A 26,970-nucleotide genomic window follows, 5' to 3' on the forward strand; every position below is an offset into this window, starting at 1 on the left:
CTTCACACTGTTAACCTAACCCAACTTGATCAAAACTAATAGATTTTGATTGCCTCCATGAATCAAAGAGTTAAATATGCATTATGCATCCTTTAACAAAGCATTTTTAATCTTCACACTGTTAACCTAACCCAACCTGATCAAAACTAATAGATTTTGATTGCCTCCAGGAATCAAAGAGTTAAATATGCACGATGCATCCTTCAACAAAACATTTTTAATCTTCACATTGTTAACCTAACCCAACTTGATCAAAACTAATAGATTTTGATTGCCTCCAGGAATCAAAGAGTTAAATATGCATTATGCATCCTTTAACAAAACATTTTTAATCTTCACACTGTTAACCTAACCCAACTTGATCAAAACTATTAGATTTTGATTGCCTTCAGGAATCAAAAAGTTAAATATGTATTGTGATAGTCTTATACCTATTCTATGTATTGTGAGCATGAATTTCCCTTATCGATTCAAATCAAATTATGTCTCTTTTGCACACAAATGTTTCTACATTTTATATTTACTCACATATTGATTAATGTGGTAACTTCACTTTCTTGTTTCTTATATAAAATTCATAGTTGATTTCAACTTTAAAAAATGACAGATTTTACATGTATTGTATTGCTAGTGTAACAATGTTCTAAGTGGATTAAAATATACTAATAAGAAAATTAAATAATAGGCAATGTAATCTTAAAGCATAACAAATAATATCTGAGAAATTGTGTTATTGAGTAAAAATTAATAATAAATTGCATAAGAATGTGGAAAAAATGAACAGAATCTTCATTCCTTAGATTGAAATGAACTAGAGAAAAGATAAACAGTTCCAGTTTCAACGAAATATTTCTAAAAATAATGATAACAATTTAAATTTCTTTATAACCGTCATAAATATTGTTTCAAATATTTCATGAAAATATCTATAAAAGAATTACCAAAATTCAGGTAAAAATGGAATATTATTACTTATCTTTTTAAAATTTAATTACTTTATGTTATAAATTTATCAATAAAAAGCAACAAAATTTTACATGACTTTTAATTAATTGAAACTTTAATAAAAATCACTTTCAAGTGCACATTTCTACCTCTCAAACTTAGATCATGGAAAATTAATTTTTCATTATATTAAACTTTTGGTTTCTTTCATTAGTTTCCTTTACAATTTTATTAGTTATTTATATTCATTTACTTAAATCCATGAATGTATTGTCTTAATGTTGAGGGTTTTTATTCTACTATGGGTGGTTATTTATAAAAAGTTAATTATTTTCGAGTACCCAAAGATTTTATCATTCCAAAATACATAGAGAAAAAAAATTCTAATTTTTGTGGTTTAATTCGTATTTCTTTTAATGGCGTGATTTAAGTCTAATTTTTAAAAATCGATTTTGGTAGAACTTCAAGGTATGGAATTCTTTTCATACCATTTTGCTGATAATGAAGAAGATTAAACAACAGATTGCTTATAAAATACAAAAATAAATAAATATAATTTTAATTTGTCTACAAGCTTCCTAGTATCAAAGTATTTTGTAGTAATTATGAATATATCATAAATGTTAATGTTGCCAAAATTTTTATTGGGTATATTTTTAAAAAATGCTTTTTTGATATAAAAATTGTGACTCTGTATAGAAATACTTTTCATGTTTCAAATTTTAAATTTATTCTTATAAATGTATTTGAACATATAATATATTTAATGATTGTAAGTATATTGTAAGCTTTATATCAGTTAAAATTGGAAAAATTTTGTCTTGCTTCTTTTAGCTGATGAAACTGAAATATCCTTCGATCCTGATGATATTATAACACATATTGAGCAAATTGATGAGGGATGGTGGCAGGGTCTTGCCCCGGATGGTTCCTGGGGATTATTTCCTGCTAATTATGTTGAACTGTTAGACTGATTATCTACCATTTAATCAACTATTTGACTGTTATCTGTGATGAAAGTCATTTTGTTCAAACTTATATGTTTCATTTTTGTTTCCCTGCATTTAATTGCATTTTTATAAAAACAAATTAATGGGACTTGGTTTTTTAGGGGATAAAAATTATATTAATAGTTGATGCTTTTTTACCTTCATCATTTAAATAAAACAATTCAATTTCTTTTTATAGATGTAATAGCAATAATATAAATAGTTATTGATTGGCTATTTAGGCTTTGATATTTGCTTATTTGTTCTGTTTTGCTGTCTTTAATCAAGAAGTTATATAATGTATCTGATTTTTTTTCTATTACTTTTTTAAATTTCTATTGCTTATATTATTTAATATAAAAGAGAAAGTAATTATTTAAAATTTATAAATCACTATAAAATTCAATATTACTTTTTAAGACTGACTTGTAAATTTTATCTATAAAATTTATTTATGAAAATGTAAGACACATTAACATCTATATATGTATAATTATGGGAAATTTCAATTAATGTATCTTTTTTGTTAAATTGATATTATTTGTACTGCTTAGATTTTTAAGACTTTGCAAAGTGATTTTTTTTATGTATATAAAGAGAAATGATACTGATACTGATTTTTTTATTAGATAAATATGATAATTTCCTTTTTTTATTCTTTTCATGTGAATCCTTAATGCCTAGTCACTTTGAATAATTTTTTTTCAAGATTTTGTTTCCAATTATACTTTTAGATATGTATATGCTTTTATAACTGTAAACTTTTCTTATAGAAACTGTATCAATGATTTTAAAAACATTTGTTATACTATCATTTTCTTTCTTGCTTTTGAATGACTGAATGTGTGGAAAAAAAATTTCAAACAGCTGGACATTTACAAAGCTTTGTTGTTTATATAAAGAAATGTTTGACTTTTCAAATAAAATATGATAGTATTAATCAAAATCTTGCAGAAATATTATATGGTTGTTAAAATTATGAACTAAGATTATACATAAACTTTATGCTATATATTGAATATTAATAAAATCTGCCTTAAATATAATGATTGAATTTTATAAAATAGTACTAGGAAAAATTTCTTAATATTCTTCCTTATGTTGTTGGCTTAAAAAACAGTACAGCATAGTGTAAAAATATATTTTCAATAATTTATTACAAATTTAACTGACAAAAAAATCGTATGTTTTTATAAAAAAAAATTTAAAATGTCTTTCCATCAATTTAAAAAAAGATCATGTGAAGTAATTGCTTTAAATATATACTCATTGATTCTCACATTATTAAAGATTAAAATGTCTGTTGGCCATTTGTTTTTCAGTGTGATTCGTTAATAAAATCTTAAATCAAATCATTATTTGGTGCCAAAAAATGTTTGTGTTGAATACACAATTTCACTCAATTTTTTAGAACTTTTTATTTATATTTATGAAAATCAGGATCAATTATACAAATACAAATGTAATTAAAAAATCCAGAATTTGTACATTTTGTTATTTTTTTTAATAATGGTTGCTATGAAAAAAAATACTAGTAGGTGTTTTTTTTTTTTTTAAATCACACTTTTGGACTTTAAATCACCTCTCCCACCCCCTCTTTGAATTGTATGTGTAGTACTTTTGGTGTTGCCAATAAAGAAGTACTTAATTTTTTCCTTTTTAAAAAAGAAAAAAAAATCTTGCCTATTCTGTGAAAGTTTATTAAAGTATGACAGTTTTCATTTTATACTAGTTTAATATGCTAGTTTTTAAAACGTTTTTACTTTTTATGTTAGACTTTACCTTCTACAAAAATGTATACTTTAGGTATTTCTGAAATGGTTCCAGTTTTTGTACTGAATTAAATCTGTTTTGTTATTGATATGATGTCTCTTTCTTTTGTTTTTATAGACACAAATAAGATTAGATTATATACATTGATTACTTTTTTTAAAGAAGCACTCAAATATTATTTAACTTCGTATTCATTTTGATATTTCAGAATTTAAAAATAGTTTCAAATATTTTAACTATCAAGGCTGATAGTTATTTCACACATGATATCAAATAATATTTTAAAATCTATGCACCGTCAATGAAAAAAAGAGTACCAGAACATTGAAAGAGTGTTATGATGGGAAGAAATAAAAAAATTATTTTTAAAGTCATAGAAATAATCATCAGAATATACTGAAACTAAGGGATCAATTCCAAAGGGATTGGGACACAGAGAAATATTAGAACTTGAATCTGATCTTGGGAAAGTATGCTTCAAAGACTGAAAATAGGCATATATATAATTAATTTATTCTTTAAAAGTTAACTATTTAATAAAGCTTCAATCTGTAGTAAAAAAAAATTCTGATTGATTTTCATTCATGGAATTATATGACTGAAATTTACAAACTTAATCTTTAAGGATAATCTTTTTTTCATTTAGAGGGTTCTGCAATTGCTTTTGAATAAAATCACTAAGAATTTTTTATAATTCTAAGAAATATATTTATTCACATTTGATTTTAAATTTTGCTATTTTCGTAATTTAAAAATTATGCAAATATTTAATTTAAGTCACTTTAATAGCTCAAAACAAAGCTTTTTTTATCTAAGTAAAATAAAATTATTTTGACTAAAGACATATTCTTAGATCTTCAGGATATTGCAGCATAATAATTTATACTTTTCTCAAAAAATAAATAATACATAATGAACCAACCGTTTATTCATCAGATAATAAGCGTATAAAATGCTCAGCTTTCACTATGGGATTTGTTAAAATTTATTACCTGCCAAATCTGCCATGTAATCAATGTAAAATATATACTGATTTTTAAATATTCATATTATTTCACATGCATTTTAAAATGATAATTCAATGAAGTGTTACATGTATATATGTTTTTCTCCCTCATTCTTTTGTGCAATATTTGTCTGATTTTGCAATATTTTTAATAGAAGAGGTATAGTGAATTGAATATAATGCAAATAAAAAAATATTTATACAACTTTTGAATAAAACAAACATATCACATCATAATGGATAGTATAATTAATAAAATTTGAAATAATATGAAGCTGTGCAGTTAGCTTTAAAAAAACATTACATTTTCTCATAAATTTTGTTTCAATATATAACATCATAAATAATTTCATCAGTTAAATTGTATTAATTTTAACCTGCAGAATTAGCAGATATAAATAAAATCAAGAATAATTTTATCAATTAGGCTGGCATGAATTAAGAAGAGAAAAAAAATTAAGAAATGTGTACTTATCAAACCATTTAATAACAAAAAAGAAATGCAAACAGAAAAGTCAACAAAAAATAAAATATCAAAAGTAGCAAAAATTAGTTCAGACTGATGTCTTACATTAATTACACAATAATATATGATGAACATTTCTAAATTAGTTATTCCTAATGTGTACACAGTTGAAAAAAGCTGCATAACATTTTTTAAACATAATAAAGCTAATATACAAGAATTTTTTTAAAAAATCAATAAAAACTGTATAAAAAAAATTATAAAAATCTAACAATCTCTCTATAAAAATATATGGTATTATATAAACAATTATTAAAGCTGTTGATAATTATCTATTAATACAATAAAACCGGTATTAATCACTGGAATGTTGCACCTGAAAAGTAAAAGAGGCCAGTAAAATATCACAATAAATCCAAAGAAGTCCTATAAGCTCCACTGAAATCCCACAATTGTGTGCAAAGTTTGTGGCTGTTATCAACAATAGCTTCTACTGGAGTAGATTCCAGATGTACACAAAAAAATTCATAGCAAAATATATGGTTATAAGAAGCAGCAGGGAAACATTCTTGTACAAGTCTCCTAGTGAAAAGAATACATACTTTCATTCTCAAAAATATTTTTGTTACTAAGTATATCCCCTTAATATATAACAGTAAAAAGTATTAAAGTGGGATGCACATTTAAAAAAACAGCAAATACTAAATGAATTACTGCTTAATAAAAGTTATCTTAATCAATAAATATATTTTTATGGTTAATATATGTATTCGATATTCACATAAAGATTCAATATAGTAATAAATTACTTTGCGTGCTTTTTCTTCTTTAATTTAACAATCTTAAAATTCAAATGATAGATTAATACTAATAAATAACAGTTAAATGAATAATTTTCATATCATGATAAATTAAAATGTGATGTTAACAGCCTTAAAGAACACCTTTAATGATCAATCATAAACATTAGTCTCTTTCAATTGAAATCTCTGTTAACAGAACCAGTAATAAAAAATATGTGTTTTTAAATTTCTCAAAATTAGCATTGGGGTTGATTCTAACAACAAGGTTTGACCCCTTTCCATTATTTATCAATCATCTCAGATAAATATAAAGAATTCAATGCCAAAGTTTGTAAAAAAAATTGTTAATGGAAATGAACTCTTAAAATTCAAAAAGTTATTTAAATGGAGAAAAAGAAAACATAATTGCATTCTTGAAAACTTCAATAGTGATGTCAGCAATTTCCATGCAAATATGACACTGTAAACATAGAAAGTTCCATGTTTTTGAGTGGGGGGAAATAAATTTTTGACAATCCTCATAAATAATTATTGAAAAAATGCAAAGAAAACAAAAAAGAAAATCAGCATCACTTGAAAATTTTAATATCAAAATTGATTAATCTTTTACAAAAGTCTGATAACTAGTTTTCAAAAAGAAATTTAATTTAAAAAAAAGCTAAAATTTAAATATGTGTTAATATATTTTCCAAATATATCTTTATAAATAAACAAGACTAGAAAACCCTGTCATAAGAAAAGAAGCAATGGCTTCAAACTATTTCTATTAACCAAGCTTTCAATAATCTGAAGTGATTATGGTCCCATGAGTTTGAATAATTGAAGTTTTATAGTGGCATATTTGCACAATTTTGCCATGTACCACAAATTTATAATGCTATATACAATTGCAATTTTAGTTTTAAAAAATAAATAAAATTTGTTAAGGAAAAATATGAAAAATTGGAGAAAAATCATATCATACAGAAACAGTATTAAGTAGGTCTTACTATATATATTTAAAAATAAACAAAAAGACTAACTTGTAAAAATTTCCACAGATAATTCCTTTTTTAGGGAAGTTTTTCAGATTTGGATAAACTGTGGGTTTTATTACTCTGCCCTAAAAGAAAAAATGCAGATGACATTAAAATAAATAAAGTTTCATTACAAAAATTAGATATAAAACTTCTAAAAAATTAATGAGTAAAATTTTGGAAATAAGTAAAATATATCCTTACTTAGAATTTTTTGCCTATGTAATTTAGATGCAACATTTTTAAAAGCTCTAGCAACATACTAAATTTTATAAAAATATTTTTTCAGAAGGAAAAGTTAATATAACAAAAAAAAAACTGAATTCTAAATATATTCAAAATTTATTCATATTGTGGAATTGAATGCTTACTAAAAGAGACAAATTATTTCTCACAAAACTGACTTTTCTATCAGCAATGATAAAGTTCCCCACCCTTACTTCCCATTGAATACAATTAAATAGAACTGTACCCAAGAAGGGTAAGAGACTTATCCTTGAAAGACAAAAGAATAATGAATTTGAATACAGCTTTGAGGACAACAGAAATTACAGTTGATACCATAAAAAACATCTTGTCTAAGTATCAGAAACTATAGAAAAGGCATTTTGATATTGTGCTCATCAAAAATGATTGTTTGAAGAATATTTAATTATTAATTATAATGATTAAATGCAATGGCTAATACAATCAAACTTAAAACATCATGTTACAATGTATCTGATTAGAGATTCAAGTCCCCCCCCCTTCCCTTTAATCTGAAGCATGAAAGTATGAAAATGTTTTAAGGGTTGATCGTATCAGCCATTGTATTCTGTACACAATGATTTTTACATGAAGCAATTAACAAAAAGAACACCATGTTAAAGACAAGATCAAGTTTTAAAAAATCCAATATTTTGAAATATATTAAAAAATTAGATAGTAATGATTTGAAAAATCTTAAATTCATATTTGCTAAGTCAAAAGAAAGCTTTTAAAATGTTCACAATGATTAATCACAATAATGCTAAGTTATTGGTAGTGACTATATAAATTAAAAGCATTGTTAAAATATTGTGTTTAAAGTTAATATTAATAATTTTATAAAAATCAAAATAAAAAATCAATAAATAAAAACTTTTTAAATTATAAAATGGTATAAAAGAGGATTTTGTTTGATAATATTTCCTGAATACAGGAAAAAAAATGCTAAAATTTTGAATCATTTTTAATTCATTAAAATTTAACTAAGATTTTTCTATATCATTTCTTAATGAGAACATATAAACCAAAAAGTAACAACAAGCCAAATGTGATAGTCCGATCTAAGGAATATTTTGAACAATTTTTGCATGATGCAGATTACTTGTGATATCCAACTTATAAATACAAAAGATTCATTTAGAGAAATTAAAATATATGTTAATGAATCTTTTGTGTTTCATTTGAGAGCCAAAAGAATATACCTGCATAGACAAAAGAGAAAGATATGTTGTAGTGAAATAAAACCATACAACTGATACAATCTCATACAACATCAAAACAGAAATCTAAGTTATTAAGTAACAAAATGTCTCAATCTTTAAGATAATTGAAATATGTAAAGTACTCACAGTTGAATCTTCAAACCAAATGTTGTAATAAAAGTAAAGATCATCATCTTTCCAAAGAGAACAGAAATTTTTTATGCCATCAATATAACGTCTTCCTACTGAAACCATTTTCCATATCTATAATGAATAAGAAATTGAATGAAGGAAATATAAAATCAAATGTATTATATATTTTAGAGATAAAAAGGAATGATACAACATCCACAATTAAAAATACTTACAACAACATTTGATATTAATAATACAATAACACTGAATAGTAATTATATTAATGATGTACTACATATATTAAAAAGAGGGAAAAGAGATTAAAATAATTTTATTTATTAATTTTCCTATTGATGTAGACAGCATATTTAAAAAAAAAAAAAAAAAAAAAAAAAACCTGCATTCTGATTTTATCATTATCATATTGAAAACGAATTTCAAAAGGACGACTCAAAACATTTAGTGACCCCATTTTAAAAATGATGGCGAATTCTTTTATCATATGCAAAAAAGTAACAATACTAGATTGAGACTACACAGTTTATGAGTTTAAAAATGTGAGTTGCAATGTAATTTACAATGCAACAACAATTTACAATTTTGAGATGTTGAACTTGGCCTTCACTATGCATATATCAAAATGTAAAACTGTTTAAGAACACGGTACAAATTAGGAATAAATGGTATTTCTAATAAACATAAAACATTATTACAATAAAAACATAATAATTTAAAAATTCCACAGAATAAATAACTGACAACAATTACTTTTTGTTTCAAAGAAGGTGTGCCATTTAGATGGCCTTTCTTGACAATAACATTTGGGGCAATCAAACAATCAGAATTTCGATCAATGTATATGAAATGTATCAATCCTGGATATTCTGTTATATATGTATCAAGGTTAAGAGAATACAATCAATAAAATAATATATTATCAATAATTCATTAGATATAAGGCAATCCAAAAGCTCTAAAGATGATTATTATTTCAGCTGGGACCTCTATTTTTTCACTCCTAATAATGCAAAAATTTATATTTAATATTAAGTTAATAAACATATTTCTGTAAAATTTATGGTGTATAATTTTTATACCAATCCCCAGCCCTATTAATGACATTTTGAAAAATCTTCTAAATATACTTTGTGAATTATAAACCTTTGAATATCATTATTTTACACCATTTTAATGGCCACTAGGAGGAAATAAATTCTCCAATCAATGCAAAATTCTTAAAACAAGTAAATTTTGCAATTTTTGTAGCAGCATATTTACCAACTCAAACAACATAAAATATAATTATGTATTTCATTTAAAACATTCTTCCAAATGGAAGTCTATGGTTAACTTAACAGTTTAAAAATTAGCTTTCATATATACGTGTGAAATAAAGAACAGGATGGACATCGGAAGTTTCCCCCATTCTTAATCATTTTAGCACCTTGATAACATCAATGGTATCAAAAATTTAATTTAATTTAAAGAGAAATGCATATAAACTAATATGCATACTACATAGATGAAACTCAAAAGGGGATGAATAAATTAATGTGAAATGTGAATTATACTAACAAGCATTACCAGCATTAATTAAAGAGAAAAATTTGTTTTAATTTTTTAAAAATCCAATTGGATTACATTCCAAATTCCAATTTTAACAAAATTAATTCGAAATGCAGGGTATTAATCAGTCAAAAATAAAACACTGAAAAACTATATTTGCATCAATCTATAATAATAACAAAGGAGATGTGTGTGTTTATATATGTCTATCTGTTGGCACTCAACAGACTAAACCCAAATTTACACAACTAACCTTTAAAGGATTAGAATGTGCACCTCAAAGTAAATTTTACTATTAAAAAAAATCAAGTGAGATTTTAGATTATTCTGCAACAATTTCCAAAAATGTTACTGCACAAAATTAATTTTTACTTTCTTTTGAAATTTTCGAAGGTTGGATTTTATTTTTATGTTACATTATAATATAATTTTTCCTTTCAATTTTTTTGCATAATTTTGTAATAACATGTTTCATTGCTGCTTTGAATTTCAAACTCTCTTATTATTTCCTCAAATATTTAATTACATGATTTTTAAAGTTAAAAAAAGAACACTTTTGTTTGCAAAGTTTATATGCAGAGTAAGAAAGTGAATATAATGCAATTAGTAGTTAGATTATCTAGACAATTATGTAAATTTATGTATTTAACAGCTCTGGGACTAGACTTTATTAGAAATGTTTAAAAACATTATAAACGATACATATATGTGAAAATAGCATGGCTTTAATATATATCACAAAATAATATATAAAAATATTTTCTTGAAGAAGTTATAAATACCATGCATTAAATATTTCATTGAAAATGAAACAAACCTAATATTCTTAGCAGATCACCATAGGCAGCAAATCAGAAAAAATTTTTGCTTTCAATTTCATAGCATACATACTGATCTTGAATGAAACAGAAATTCCACTTTGTTGTCTACCAAATTTATGAATCTTTTGTTTTTGCAGCACAATCAAAAATTAAATAGTATGCAATGATTTGTTTATTTTTTATTTATTATTTGTTTTATTTTGTTTATTTTTTATTTTAGAATATAAGATATACAAACCTTTATTAATGAATAAATTTTGAATAATGGATTTTAATTTTAATATCAATTTACTGCACGAAAATAGTCAGAATCATAATAAAACATAAATTTAAAAAAAGGTTCATCTGTATTCAAATCTATAAAAGAATTATTATGAAAGAAAATAACTTTAAAAAAGGATATGAAGACATTGTAATATTCTGCATAGCCTTCACTTCCAAAAAGTCTGCAACATCAGCTAATCTTTTTACACTGATTCTCTGCATAGTTTTTAAAACTTCTTGATATTCTGAACTTTGAGTTGTCTCTTCAAACTTCAGACATGGAGCTGCGACACATTCCCCAAAGAAATTTTTCAGCACATCTGAACAAGAAGAAAGTCCTGATTCCAATCTAAAGTAACAAAAAAATATGTGTTGAAAACACATTTTGATACATTAAATGGAATTCACAAATACTTTTTTAAATACTTGCCGTGGATTTGTAATTTTATCCTTTGGCATTTTAAAAACCTTTTCTAATTCACAATGTTTCAGTTGTTCCCACTTTGATATAAGTTTTTTCATATACTTTTCTTTGTCAGCACAAGTCTATTAAAAAAATCTTGAATTAGATTTTTTTTTTTAATCATTAGTACTCATACACAATGAAAAAACGTTAGCACTTTTATAGTTGAACTTTATTTTTAATTTGTTAAAAGTCTAGATTTAATATATGGGGGGCATATTACAACTAAAAACTCAAAAAGTTTTGGTTTACATAGTTAAAAAAAATGAATTGTTACTTCAGTTCTAGAGAAATAATTCAACACAGATGAATTAGGAGTATTACTCCACAACTTTAAATTTATTTCAATATTGTTAATAATGAGGAATAGAGTACCAAAATGAAAAGTTAAATGCTTTTAATTAAAGGCATCAGGTGGTTAAAATTTAAATTTCTATCGATCAAAAACTAGCAGGAGTGAGCTTGCTTGTTAAAAGTCACAGAAACAGTGGATGTCACTCTGATAATGGTAACATCTATTGTATGAAAATTGCAAAGCTTGTGCTATCAACACAAGCGAAAGTTTATGATAGTCTCTTTCCAACTTTTATATCGAGAGATGCAATATGACCTATTTTGAGATTCATAAAATAAACTGGGGTCTTTTTTGGACTCCTTTTCAACCCACTAGGTCTAAAATTTGACATAAAATTATATCATAAGATCACAAATTAAATTTTATTTATCCAGGTTTTTTTAACCTTATTGTATTCACATGCAAAAAGACAAACTAATAGATAACCAACATATAAACAGATTTGTTCCATAATTTTTATTCCAAACTCTGATATACTATTCTAATATTATATAATAAACATAAAACCATATGCTAAATCTTATCTTTTAGATCTTTGCATTTTTTGATTATCATATTCCCATTATACAGACTTTACAAATACAGATTTTTGTCTAAAATTGGGAAAAAAAATCTAAACATTTACTGTTAGACCACATACTAATTTTCATCCACTTAATTCTAAGTGTTTTTGAATTATCTTTCTCAAAAAGAAAAAGAAAAAACAATTTAAAAAATTTGTTTCTCAAACTTAGATAGGACGGAAAAACTTGGAGATTCAACAAAATATTGAGGTTAATTTTTTTAATGAATGTAAAAAACTAATGTCTAAAACTTTATATATAAAGTATATCTAAAACATAAATTTTAAAAAAATATAAAAATTTATATATAAAATTGTATATTTAACTTAAAAGTGCTTTGCTATCTATAATATTTACTTTATATGCAAGAAAGTAAAAACTAAGGCTCACAAGAATATCAAACCTTATTAGTTAGTATTACAAAATATGGAGACACAATAAAGGGGATAAAAAAAAGGAAAGACAAATGAAAGACATCTTAATACACAATTTAATTCTCATCATATAATAAGTCAATCACAATAGTGATGAAAGTCTGGTTTTGAATTATAAAAAATAGTATTTAATTAGAATAAGAAGATTCCAACAGATGTTATAGCAATAAATCCAGATGCCAATTTAATCAATACATAAAATTCTTATAAATGTATTATCAATAAAAATTTATAATCTGAATTTTTATCTGCAATGTCATAAATAGGAATATTTTAATCCATTATGCTGCATAAGGACACATTTAGAGTATTTTGAGAATATATTTTTAAAAGTTAAAAAATAAGAACACATATTTATTCAGCAAAGTTTATCCCTTTGTTAGAAGAAAAAAATACATTAGTCTAAACAAACAAAAAAAATTGAAGAATAAAAAATAAAACCAAGAAATTTAAAATCAGCATATATAAAGAACGTGAACTGTTCTGCAAAGAAGGACAAAAGAATGTTGAGTAATACCAAAATAACTTAGCAGCTTTGGTAGATAATTTTCCTTTTATCACTTGTGTGACAAAGATGTGAATAAAATGTATACAAAAGAAAGCATCTCTAAATATAGCTAGTGGTATTATGATTCAACAGTTGAAATATCACCAAAAAGTACTGCCATCTCTACGAATGTCAAGGTGCACAGAAATCTATTGAAAGGGGCTAAGACAGAAACCATAAGTAAATAAACACTAATATCTCGGTTTAAAACAGTATACAAAGTAATTTTAAGTATTAATCATATCATAGCAACTACCCAACATTTAAATGCATTATCAAAGAAAATATTGAAGATGCATTGATGGACACCAAGTAGGGCATTTCACATCTTGGTACAGGTGCAAAGCTTACTTCTGAACTAAGCTAAACCCTACTATTAGAAAATCTTATGCTATTGCAGCAAGGATTAAATCCAATAATCACTCCCCCATCCCTAAATAAAGTGATACTCCTGTAAAAAAAATCATCTCTGATAAGTCTCTCTCATCTCCCAGGAAAACTTTGAATCCTTCCAAATCATAATAAATCTCAACTTAACAAATTACCTGTTACTAGTATAAAAGCTGCCAAATCAAAGGATGAAAAAATATCAATGCTCTGTAAGTGTAATCTCTGATTTCTTTTACGTTCACAGTTCACTGAATGTGTGAACACCTTGGCTTTTCCTGCCTGCATGCCTCCTGATTGGTTCTGGACATTCTTTCTTATTATCCCTCCATTAATTGGCTTTAACACTTTTCCTCCATAAACTTTAATTTCAATTTATCTTTTCCTATAGTCCCTTGACCCATTTGTTTTCATTCTCCTTTTTAATATTAATGTTTTTTTTTTGTTGTTGTTGTTGTTGTTCAAACAAAGTTCTCCATAGTTACTACAAAAACTCCATGAAGTGTGACTCAAGGCACCATTTGGGGTATAATTTACCCCAGTAAACCTTCATCAATATAATGAATCAATAGTAGATAGAATCTATATAGCAATATTATATAAAATTGATTAATATAATAATTTAGTTTAATGGGCCAAGTGGCTATTTAATGAAAACCACATAATATTAATAAGAAAAATGTTTGATAATTGTCCTTCAAAACTGTGAAATGACTGACTTGCATCTTAGATGTTTTAATCTTAATAATATAAATATAATCTTAGCTTAAATTTATGTAAAATGTTGTTTTCCATCAATCAGCACAAACAATTTAAAGTCCCCAAATTTTATTTGATAAAAAAATTATCTAGCACTAAAAATGTTAATATATACAAAGATATTTTAAAAGTATATCTTACTTTTGATTTCCAAATGACATCAATTAAATTCCGAAACTCTGTTTCAAATGCATCAAAAGAGGCAAAAGGGCTGCGTAAAAGAGGATGGTTTTGAATGTTATCCAGCTGTTTTATAAAAGTTGCAACATTACTTGATACTAAGCTATAGGCAGTCAACTGAAATGTAAAGAAATAAGAAATGTAAATAATTTTTAAAAACACTAATAACAAATATACTAATTGTGTAAGGGAAACATTTTTAAACTACTTTCTTGCAAAAATAGAAATATATCTACTAAGAGAATTCATCAAGATATAAATATACTGCAAAAAAATTTTAAAATCCTCAAAAAAGACAAAAAAAATTAAGAAAATTAGCAAGATCAACATTTGAAGTAAATAAAAAATAAGTAATTAAAAAATAAAATTTAGAATTTATTTAATGAAAATCAATGCATTGGTCAATTATAAATGTCATAAAATAATTAAATAAGATCTTTTTTTTTTTAATATTTCAATTATATCAACAAGTATGAAATGTAAAAATTTCAATAAAAAATTATTACTAAATTCATAGCAACAATACTTAATAATTCTAAAATTCACAAAATTTTTATTTAAGAAAACATAATCCCATGAAGCAAAAAGCAATAAATAATAGTTTCTAGAAAAAAGTATAAAAAAAAAAAATAATGACATTAAACTGTATAGATATTTTTAAAAATTATATTAAAATGCAGTCCACTGATATTTTTGAGACATTATTAATAATGTATTCAAACTATTAAAAACATATCTTTTTAGACTAATTTGAATTAATTCAATAAAATGCTAAGTCAATAAAAAAAAAATCTGAAATCTTATGAATCAACAGGAATTTTCAGAGAAAAAAAAAAGAAAATATATAAAAATTACTTCATTGAGCATGGCAAGTGTTAATTTTGGTGTCACTTCAATAATGTAAAAAATGTGAGGGACAAAATCCCCGTTTCGAGATTTTAAGTAGACTAATAAAGTGTGAGATCCAGACTTTAATTTGTCAGATTGGTCATCCTCCTGCAAGAAGTTATTATGCATATTAGTTACATTTGAATGTTCCTTTTTTTTTTTTAAGTTTTACATTTTAACAAAAGAAAAAAAGTATTGTATACCAGATGGGCCTTTTTCTTTGAAGAACCTGAAAGAAAAATTGTGACTTTTGACATTGCAATAATAAAAACAATATGTTTAATGGCAGTATTTGTAATAGAGAGAAAATAATATAACATTGCCTTTAAACTATTTTAAATAGTTTGTTATAAAAAATAACAATCATATGTGTATTAAACTATAAAACAAGAAGGGAGTTACTCTACATATAACAGCAATATATATAATAATAATTTATTAACTAGCTTTTTTCTATTTTTGATAAGCATTTTTTGAATTATTAAAAAATGCCTAATTACTTTTAATTTTCATACACTAAAAAGGAATTCAAGCTTTGATACAGTCAAGTTCTTATTTCTTTTTCACAAAAAAATACAGAATTGTAGAAAATTCTAGTTTTCATATATATATATATATATAGAGAGAGAGAGAGAGAGAGAGAAGAATATTTGTTTCATTGTTTCTATGGCACTAAAATCAGATAAGTCGGAAGGCCTATAAAGCATGTTTCTGCAGACTCTAAGCTGATTAGATTACTATGATGGTAAATGTTGCATTACTTCTCTTAATTTTTATACATATTTCTGTAACCTAATCAAGTAATGAATTTTTACTTAATGTAGCAAAATATTTGCTTCCAAAAATATCAATGTTAAAAACAAATTATTTTACACCATTTAAAAATTATCTTTTTAAATATACCCATTAGAACTTTTTTGTAATATTGTAGTAAATAAGAATTAAGCCTTAAATTCAGAAACAAACAATATTTAAAAATTTTTATAGTTCTTCTTCACAGATGTGATAGCCACATATGGGCCTTTGAATTCCACAGAATTCCATTTGATGCTAACCTGTTCTAGGCTAAGATTTTCAAATTCATCACCTTAACAGTTTCTTCTTTAATGAATCTTTTTCCAGATAGTTAATCCACCTAAGTTTTGGTCTCTCTTTATTGGGTACTTTTTTGGAAACTAAATGGTTTGTGTAATAAATGACATTTAACCTTATTAAATGTCAATCCATTAGATGAACTGTATAGCTATAAATTTAATAATATCCTATTCTTTAAATAGTTTATAAATTTCCAAATGGGTTCTTCTTCTCCAATAATGATCACATTTAATTTCACCAAATATGGCCAGAATCTATTTTTCTGTTATTCACCATGCTACAGCAGTATATGTGAGAATAAGTTTTACAGTTTTAATCTATCTAATTCTTATAGTTATTTTTATATTTTACAGTTACTATTTAATGTCATATGTATTTGGATGTATAAAAATATATTATCATCCATTTTAGAATGTAATTTTGCTTTCTTATTAATGGACACTTTAAATTGAATTGATGAACAAAATTCCTTAAACAAATTGCATAAATTATGAAGCATATTTTGTCATTAACAAAATTTTCATACTGAATTATTCTACATACTGTCTTTACATTTTTATGGACATGTTTCAATTCAGCAAGAAATTTATTGGATTATTTGAAGTTTAATTACTTTCTGTCTCAAATTAAATTTCAGTTTTATGTCAGATGACAGAAAATGAAAGAGGCAAATAGAGACGAACAAAATGACACAGAAGTTCCAAAATATTATTAATTAAATATTTATCAAAATTCAAAGTTTCAAAAAGTGATAGGAACTATTAAGTTACATAAAAAATATTTAATTGAATTTTTTTTTAATATCTAATAATTACTGTGAACCAGCTGGTTTCCAAAGATGGCTAATTAAACATAAAAAAGATTTCTTCTCCCTCCCCCTTCCTATAAACTAATATCAGCAATTTAATTTATGTTGGATGACAATTGTAATTCAAATCGCTATTAACAGCTAACCATTGGATTCTGTTTTTTAATTTCACCCAAGTCTGGGATTTCCTCTTTGAAGTTTTTCACATACTGTATATTTAGATACATTACAAACTTGATAATACTTCAGTTTTATAGAATTAAAGAAGCAAAGTGACTTAATCTTACTTTTTCGCTTTTTTTCTGCAATCAACTTAGTTTCTTTTAAGGTTTGAGGGGAAATAGGAATGAAAAACTGCAAAAAATTAATAGAATCAAATAATTACATATAATGCAAAAACATCAAAATAAAAACTTTGTATTCACCTAAAACAGAACTTTGAATAAGAGAATATCTGTTTATAAATAGGCTGATAAAACAGTTTCTTTTTTATTACAAATATCAAACATAAATTAATGCATTTACTCTCTAAATTAATGGTTTAGGCTTCTAAAAGAGAAGATAATTCATTATGAAGAGAAAATGTTTACAAAAATCCTAAGCAAGTAGTATTGGATCAAATTTTATTCAAAATGTCTAAAATAAATCATACAATTTAATTTTAAATTTAAACAAATTTGTTTAAATTTAACATAGTAATACATTAAAATCTTTTGGTATTAAAAAAAAACAATAAAATATAATCACTAAATAAAAAGAAAGCAAAATTTGGCAAATTTCTGATGAAACTTGGCTTTACATCTCATTTAAAATCAAAAATATGATCAAGAGCTGAAATTTGAACATGCAATTTATTATTAAATGAACAGCAATTTCTTCGATAAATTTTTGTGGAACTTCAGCAAAAAATAGAACTTGTTCCATTATAAAATTCTTTTTAGCCAGTATATTACTTTGTCAATTTTTTGTCAATATAATTCCCCCCCAAATACAATCAAATATCTAAGTCCAGCTCATGTTTGTATCAGATCATTTTTCTATAAGTTTCATTTAAGATATTAATCAGGAACTTAATATGACAATTCTTGCTGACTTCTTATATTTTTCCTAAGAGAATGAATAAGATAACAGGCTAATGGGAAATTTCCAATGTAAAACTCTTTTTGATAACATGTTGATTCAGCAAACTAGATTTGTTAATAATTTATATCTAGATTTCTCCCTAGAAAAAATGAGTGAGAATCAATCTCTTTCATTTCAATTGCAATAGAACTAAGACATGAATTCTAACATGATGGAGCTTATAGGCTGGATACTATCTATAACGACAAGTAAGATGTTCAAAAATGTCCAAAATTCTTCATACAGCAAATAATTTGAACTATAGTAATCAAATTTGCAAGAAGTTACTTCATAAAAGGTAGAAACTTTAAAAAAAGGGGTTTCAAAATTTTAATTATATTATTAATTAAAAATTAATCAAAATTCTTTTTTCCTAAATAACACCCAAATCAACCATACAAAACAAAGCAAAGCTCAAAATTTCAGTTTTGCAGTTCTGTGAAATATTTCCTCTAATTTTAATACATTTCAAAGTAAAATTTAAGAAAATTTTACAGCAATATTTTGTTTTAACTATTCTACTTAAATACATGCACAACACGATAACATTAAATACAGTTATTAAATATTATTTTTTTGACTGATTATAAATACATTTTTGAAAATATAAATATTTATACATAAAACATTATAATACTAAATGTTATGATTGATGCAAATTTAATTGATATGACAGAAGTAAAAAATAAGAAGAAGAAAATGAATAATGGAATACTAAAATGGGAATAAAACCAATAATTCAAAATTTTGGAATATTTCTGGACAAAAATATTTTCAAATTATTTTTAACTTTGATTCATCTTATGATTATTTATTTTGTATCATTAATAGCTGATTAGTAATAACAATGTAGGAAATACAGCAGATTCATTTAAGGAATATGAATGCATTTAGTTGAATACTAACCTCATCTTCCATGGCTTTCTTTTTCTCTTCTTCAACTTTAGAGGGTGAAGGTGAAGTTTTTAAAACTTGAACAACTAATGTTAATAATAAAAGAGTTTCCTTTGGTAACTGCCCTGCATTACGACTAAAAAAATATAAATATATCCATATAAAATAGGGTTATTTAAAAAAAAAAAGAAAAAAATTGCATGCAATATGTTGATTTTGATTTGCAATAAAAATCAACTAATACAATTCTATGTGCATCTTGATTGATTCAAATTATCAAATTATATTTATTTCTTCAAAATAGCAAAATATTTCTGGCTTATGTTTTGATCACTTTCAGATCTTATCCGTCTCCAAATCTAAGAACAGTAAAATGTTAAATACTTGTAGTGTCCTGCTATTGCTCAAGAGACTATTATTATGTAGACTATTATATCTCACACATTCCTTTTATTAGGAACGTATTAGAAAGTCAATGTAAGATCAGTCTGAAACTACATATAAATCATTTGATACATTAATAAATATTACATTGACCGATGAAGTTTCAGTATTCAGATTCATAAAGTTTCAGTATCAAACTTTGCTTTTGATCTGTATTAAAAGAAGAAAAAAATTTAATTTCTTTTCGACAAAAATTTATCATAAATATAGTAAATAGTATTAGTTAAAGTTATGACAGTTAATACACAGTACACTCCCAAGTATCCAGTTCACGACTATCCAGCTTCCGTGCAATCTGGTCTAGTTTTTTTTTTATTGTAATTAAATGAGGAAGCAAGATATCTATTAAGGAATTTTTCAAAACCTAAAATTCATAAGTTTTGACTCTCATCTTAGGGTTACCTTTTCATATCTGTGTAATCATTTATCAGTGAAAAATAAAATCAGTTTGAACCAATTTTCTTAAGAACTAGTATTAGCCTACAATTTTAGTTAATATTTTTTTATATTTCCTGCATTTTTGGGCATTACAGAATTTATGTTAAAATGTGAACAGTTTATATACTTTTTCTTTAATAAATTCTTGAAATGTAAAGTGTAGTATATAAATTACCAGTACATAGTCTTCTATTTTAATTCAGCCTGTTACTGGCAATTGCTTCTATGATTCCCCAGGCCACGGCTACGATAAATTGAGGACTTAGTATTCAATAAGAAGCAAGAAAATACATAGTATAACAGTGAGTTTGGTATAAAAACTTTGTGTTCAGGTATTGATTGGCAAAGAAACGAATTCATAGAGCTTCGACTTATTCGGCTTTTTTGTTATTCGGCCAATCCTTCCACAACATTAGGCTGGATACTCGGGAGTGTACTGTAATAGTTAAATTCGAACTTGTAAAAAAATGTACCATACCATTATTCAGAGAACTTAATTTTATTCAACATGTTGTAATTTTTGCATTACAACTAAACAAAATGCAAGATCTTAAAATAGGGATTTTAGCATAGAAACAGGAAAATGCTTTTTTCTTTTCTATGTCACTAGAAGTTAACGTCAATCCGTTTGTGGGATTATCGGTAATGGCTATCCATCATTAACAGTAAACATATTCATAATATGTTGTCATACAAAAAGATAAATGAAAAAATGATTATTAATTAAAGATCGAATATATTTGAATCACAAAGAAGTGAAATTCTTTAAATGTACTGAAACAAGAACATGACTACTGATTATGAAAATGTTTTTAAAAATCTGGTATTTTTCTAGGTTTCTGACAAAAACCTATCAAATTTTATAGATAATTCTCATCAAAATGAATACAGAATTGCATAAAGATGCAAATTAGATTAATAAAAACTAGCAACAAGAAATTACCAAAAAAATCTAAAAGAAAATTTTTTTATTATTTCTTTATTGTACTTTCCACAAAAAAAAGTGGGTCACTAATGAAATGTTTCAAACATTATCCTGAAAATTTTTCAATTATTATAAAGAAATCACTATTGCATAGAAAAATTATTCACCTTGAATATAAAGCTACAAGTTTTGTATCAACCAGTAAAAAGGCATGAGAATAAGTTCCATCTTTATGAGTGTGCCGTATCTTTTCCAGAACTTCTTGAAGCAAATTAATGCACATGGCAGTAATATCTGGATTTACTATGAGCCGCTCCATGGCCTATTTAAAGAAGAAATAATTCTTTTTAAGAAATATGTATATTGAAGTTACTTTAACACGATTTTATATAATATCAAATATATTTTCACTAAACAATGTTATAATTCATAGATCTTTAATGAGTTAATGATTCAAAGATTAGATCTATTGCACCTCATAGTCACATTTATGATATGTTAAGTTCAACAAGTTTTGAGAAAAGGATTTAATTAATTATGAACACTGAAAATTTCTCAGCAAGGCTAAAACATTCAACAACCATAGTACTCCCTAGTAAAAAAAAACTATAAAAATTCATCCAACAAATAATTATAGCATGTGCTATTGATAATCATTAACCAGAGATGTGTAGGAAAATGTAAGAGAACAAGGCCATCTGTTTCCAAAGGCCCTGCAATGCTGACTGATTTTTTTTAAAGTAAAATGTTTTTGGTTTCTTTATTTTTGTTTTAATCCATAAACACGCTTGAATACAATCATAGTATTTGTGCATATTTCAATCCTCTTAACCAAGCCAAGGTTGGGTGCTTTGAATCACATTACATTTGCAAATAGCTGGCATAAACAATACAGTCCCAGTCATAAATGGAAATGTCAGTGTTTCTTTTATTTGAAATTTACCACACGACTTCACATAGTTTCTTTATATATATAATTTGAATAATATTCACAACTAAGTGAAGATGAACTTCTAGAATATTGCAAAGACTTGCATGTAAATTTGTAAGAATGCATTAATTATTAGTGAAATCAAAATTTATCATCAAATTCTGTCTTCCAAGATCTTAATAATATAAATATTAAAATATTTATATAAAAAATAATTCTTCCATTTTAATAGTTTTTTTTCTACTGTACTGATAATTATAATGCCTTTATTAACTAGTATCAGAACTGCAAAAAAGATCTTTTTCAAGATTAAAACTAATAAAAAATTCCATGAAATTTAGCATTAGTTAAGAATATTTTACATACTTAAATATCCCATTTACCAAATCCAAATTAGCCAAAGACCTTAATTATGATAATAATGAATCTACCATAAAATATGTAAGAAAAAGAAATAGAAACCATATATTGAAACTTTTTTCTTATAAATCTCATTCTAAATTGTATTCATAAATTGATGTAGCAATTATTTTTTTATTAACTAATTCATTATTGATTATATAAGATATTAAATATTAACTTTATAAAAGTAACAATCATTTGACATTATCATGTATTGTTTAATTCCTTACTGTGACAATCTACGCAATGTAATATATGGCAAAATGTAATAAATTATTAAAGTACTGCATAAAATTTATTCTAAAGCATTGCAAATCAACTGTCGATTAAGCTCTGATTTTGTTTAAGTTAACCTTAATAATCTTACGAACAAATATATCAATGTGATGTACAAATTTAAAATATAAATTTTGCTAATTTATTAAAGTAGCCTAAATTAAGGATATGTATTCAAAAGACATGCAATATAATGAAAACTCAATCCTTAATTTTATAATCAATATTATTTCATTTACCTGGAAAAAATGGTTCTTAAAATACTTTATTTGAAATAAATTTTCCATTCACAGCATTTTTTGAAGTATGAAAAATATTTCATATAATAAGCAAATATTTAATACATATAAGATCTGTATAATCAATATATTTTATTTTAATATGACATAAAAAAAGAAACAAAATAGTAAATGAAAGTTTTAATACAATACAACAATCTAAGACCTTACTTCCACAAGATATGTCTGCTGTTCTGCACTTAAAACTCTCCACTTTTCCAAAATAAGTGAAACCAAATCTGACCGAGAGCACAAATCACAGCACACAGAAATATCACTTTTCATCCTGCCATAAAATTTACACATAATATTTAAATTACTATGTAATTAAATACAGCTATAATAATAACAAGAAATAAATAGTGTAATTAAATACAACAGTTAATTAAAGAAATTACATTCTATAACATTTTCTAAAAAAAAATGTCAAAATAAAATTGCTTACAACTTTTTGCATTCTTTTGGAAGCAAGTAATAATTCTATAAATATGCAATAAATTATCAATGAATTAAATAATAATAATAAAAATCTATGTCATGAAAACCAAAATAATTTTAATTAATTTCAATGTCATCTTTTTTTTTTTTTAATTTTATAGCAAAAAAATTTATCTTGTTTATTCTCACAATGTTATGAGTAACTGATATAATGCATGGTAACTGTAAATCAAATAACTCATTTTTTAAAAACACATAATTGTTGGATTAATAGTGTCCAAAAAATTTTTTTTCAGAAAAAAATTTTGTCTCATGGAAATGTGATCAGAAAAGAAATTTGCCATGAATTTCAATTCAAAAAGTAATTTGCTGAATTTTGAAATAACAATTTTTGCTTCCTTTTGCCTTTTAATTATTTTAACCTATAAACTATGGTACAATCTACTAGCATAATGAATGTCTAAAATGTTAGGGCTTCGGAAAAATTCAAAACTCTTAGAGAAATCAATATTTTGTTTGATTCCCATAGAAATAGTATATTAATTATTTAAATAAAATATTTTGATGCTTTAATTATTTTGTTATTTTAAAAACATATTTGAACATAGATATCACAATCTGAAACTTTTATATCCAAAAAAAGAAATGTATTTAAAAAAAAAAGAAGTAAATGAAAGAAGTCATCAAACTTCTTTCATAAAATAATAAAAAAATTGTACAATTTCTTTATTAGTGAATGCTGAAAATTATTTTTGATTTCAAATATAAAATAAGATTTATTTTATTTCAAAAGTAAATGATCTTCTAGCTCAAAAACATACAAACTTTTAGCTACAAGCTAAAACATACAAGCTTTTAGTTTCCCCCATGCTTCTCAAAATATATTTAATGCAACTCTCACTACTTGAACTTTTGAAGCCAATAACAAAACAGCTTCAAAATATTCCTTAATAAAAATTCTTTATGTGCCGCTTACTTTGTTCAGAATATTCTGCTTAATTTGTTCAAAAAATTTTATGTAAAATTTTTTTAAATGTTAGAAGCTTTTTAATAAAACGCATTTCGTATTTTCTCAATCATAGCAAATTCTTTAAAGTGTCGATAAAACAGCAACATTACTAATATATACATAAAACATTCTTTTTAAATAACATCACTAATTAAAAAAATAGCAAATTTTAAATCTTACATATGCAGTGATGGACCAAATAACATTTCAACAAAAATAAGAAATAATGATAGTTCTTTTTGGACTGCATCCAGCTTCTCATCCTTGTGACATATACTAATGGCAATATAGTTCAAAATCTAAATAAAAAAATATTGTATTGTAAAAGGAAATTATAATGTAATTAAAGAATGAAAACTCACAATTTTAATTTAAACTTACTTCATCAAAAACTAATAGTATACCATCTTCGGATTCAATGTACTTATATTGATTACCAAATTGTGCTTGCATTACTTTATATGATGCTATCAGTGGTGAAAAAAGCTGCATAACTATGTTTTTATCCATCTCTTGTTCAACACTGCCAAAGAAAGAACCCTAAAACAATGAAATTAAAAATATGTAATCAAAATTACTTATAATATATACATTTAAAAATTATAGTTGTTTATTTCAAATATAATAAAAATTATTCTTAAAATAAAAATTTTATAAGAAAGTAAAATTAAAATTTATTAATATCAAAATAATATTGTAATAATAATATTGTATTAATATCTTCAGTTGCTATGATTAATTATTTGATATTTTTGTCTCAAAATTCTCAGTTTTACTCAAAGCTTTCTTTCTTTCCTTTTTCATACTTAACTCAATATTAACCATTGGAATCTCTTTCTTTCTTTCCTTTTTCATACTTAACTCAATATTAACCATTGGAATCTTCCTTTTAACTTAATCAAGAGATAAAAATCAGAAGTTAAACAATGATAATTAAATTTTCCAACATTCCTTCAGTAATAAATTTAGTTTTAATTGTTTCAATTAAATACCTTTTAAATGGAGCAGATTCTACAATTGTTTGAGGAATAATAAGATACATAAATTATGAAAAATATGATGGAACATTAACATAATAATGAATGAGAAATTATTACAAATACAGATAAGACTGATAAAAAATTTCTAGGATGCATTACAAATATTTCAAAAATATTATGATCATATCAGTCAGGGCAAGTTCAGAACTAAGAATTATGACCAAGGAAACCATATCAAAACCATAAATGAAAAAAACATAAAATATATCCATAACATATCCTAAACCACATCAAAGGATTAAATGGGTACTATTAAAGTTGATAAAAAACTCAGTTTAATATATTTCTGGTAAAAGGCAGAAAATATTCTATCATATAAGGTCATAGGTACATTATTCTATCATATAAGGTACATGCAGACACAAACAAAAAATGAATTTCATTACTATTTATTATCTAATAGATATAAAATATAAATATCAGATTTTATAAAATTCTCTTTCTTTTTTTTTTTTTTTTTTTTCGCTATGCAGCTTAAGCTATTTAAAGGCACTTTATTATTTTTTTAAAAAATTACACCACAATGACAAAACATATGTATACTTATGCAAAAAAAGCTTTTTATACCTCCAGTAAGCCATCTTTCATCGCAAGTTTTTGGATATGCTTTGATAATTCAATATCGACATCTGAAAAAACTAAGTCATTTAAATTGTCAAATATCATAACCCCCTTCATATTACGATATCGTTATAAAAGGCAATTATTACATAACAGGTAACATATGCAGAATGATAAAATGTTCGAAATGAATAACGTTATGCCGTTTTTAAAAAATATTCAATAAGAAACCATCATTTCAAAGCTACTTTTGTCTCAATAGTTATATTCCAGATTTAAACACGAATAAATTAGTTAGCAAATAACTAACAGAAGTCTCCCGCCAAAATTCTTGCATCCTTTGTAAACAAATAAACGCATGTCTGTTGGAACGGAAACGAAACTCGTGACAAGACATGTGTCTAAAGTGTTTAGATGTTTTAGTACTGAGTATATGTAAAAAAAAAAAATTTCGCAGTAAGAAAATAATTTTAAAATCATTTTCAAGTGTATAAATTTGAA

General features: G+C 24.6%; 2 protein-coding genes across 2 annotated transcripts in view; one reads left to right on the forward strand and one right to left on the reverse strand.

Annotated features, from left to right (window-relative positions):
• Positions 1-3,795, forward strand: part of LOC129965662 (drebrin-like protein) — a 19,781-nt gene extending 15,986 nt beyond the window's left edge. The window contains exon 12 of the mRNA XM_056079759.1: positions 1,780-3,795. Within this exon, the coding sequence (XP_055935734.1) occupies positions 1,780-1,919 (140 nt within the window). The 3' untranslated portion in view covers positions 1,920-3,795. The remainder of the gene's footprint in view (positions 1-1,779) is intronic.
• LOC129965661 (BLOC-3 complex member HPS1-like) lies at positions 3,788-26,856 on the reverse strand. The gene is made up of 16 exons (XM_056079758.1): positions 26,476-26,856; positions 25,250-25,408; positions 25,049-25,167; positions 23,593-23,707; positions 21,702-21,856; positions 19,740-19,863; positions 17,999-18,065; positions 16,012-16,037; positions 15,776-15,916; positions 14,882-15,037; positions 11,663-11,778; positions 11,368-11,581; positions 9,350-9,472; positions 8,594-8,710; positions 7,005-7,084; positions 3,788-5,761 (listed from the first exon to the last, which is right to left on the reverse strand). The coding sequence occupies exons 1-16, from the start codon at positions 26,584-26,586 to the stop codon at positions 5,584-5,586; spliced, it is 2,001 nt and encodes a 666-aa protein (XP_055935733.1). The 5' UTR covers positions 26,587-26,856; the 3' UTR covers positions 3,788-5,583.
• Positions 26,857-26,970: the final 114 nt, after the last annotated feature.

The sequence above is a fragment of the Argiope bruennichi genome, chromosome 4 (assembly GCF_947563725.1).
Source record: "Argiope bruennichi chromosome 4, qqArgBrue1.1, whole genome shotgun sequence".
Classification (NCBI taxonomy): domain Eukaryota; kingdom Metazoa; phylum Arthropoda; class Arachnida; order Araneae; family Araneidae; genus Argiope; species Argiope bruennichi.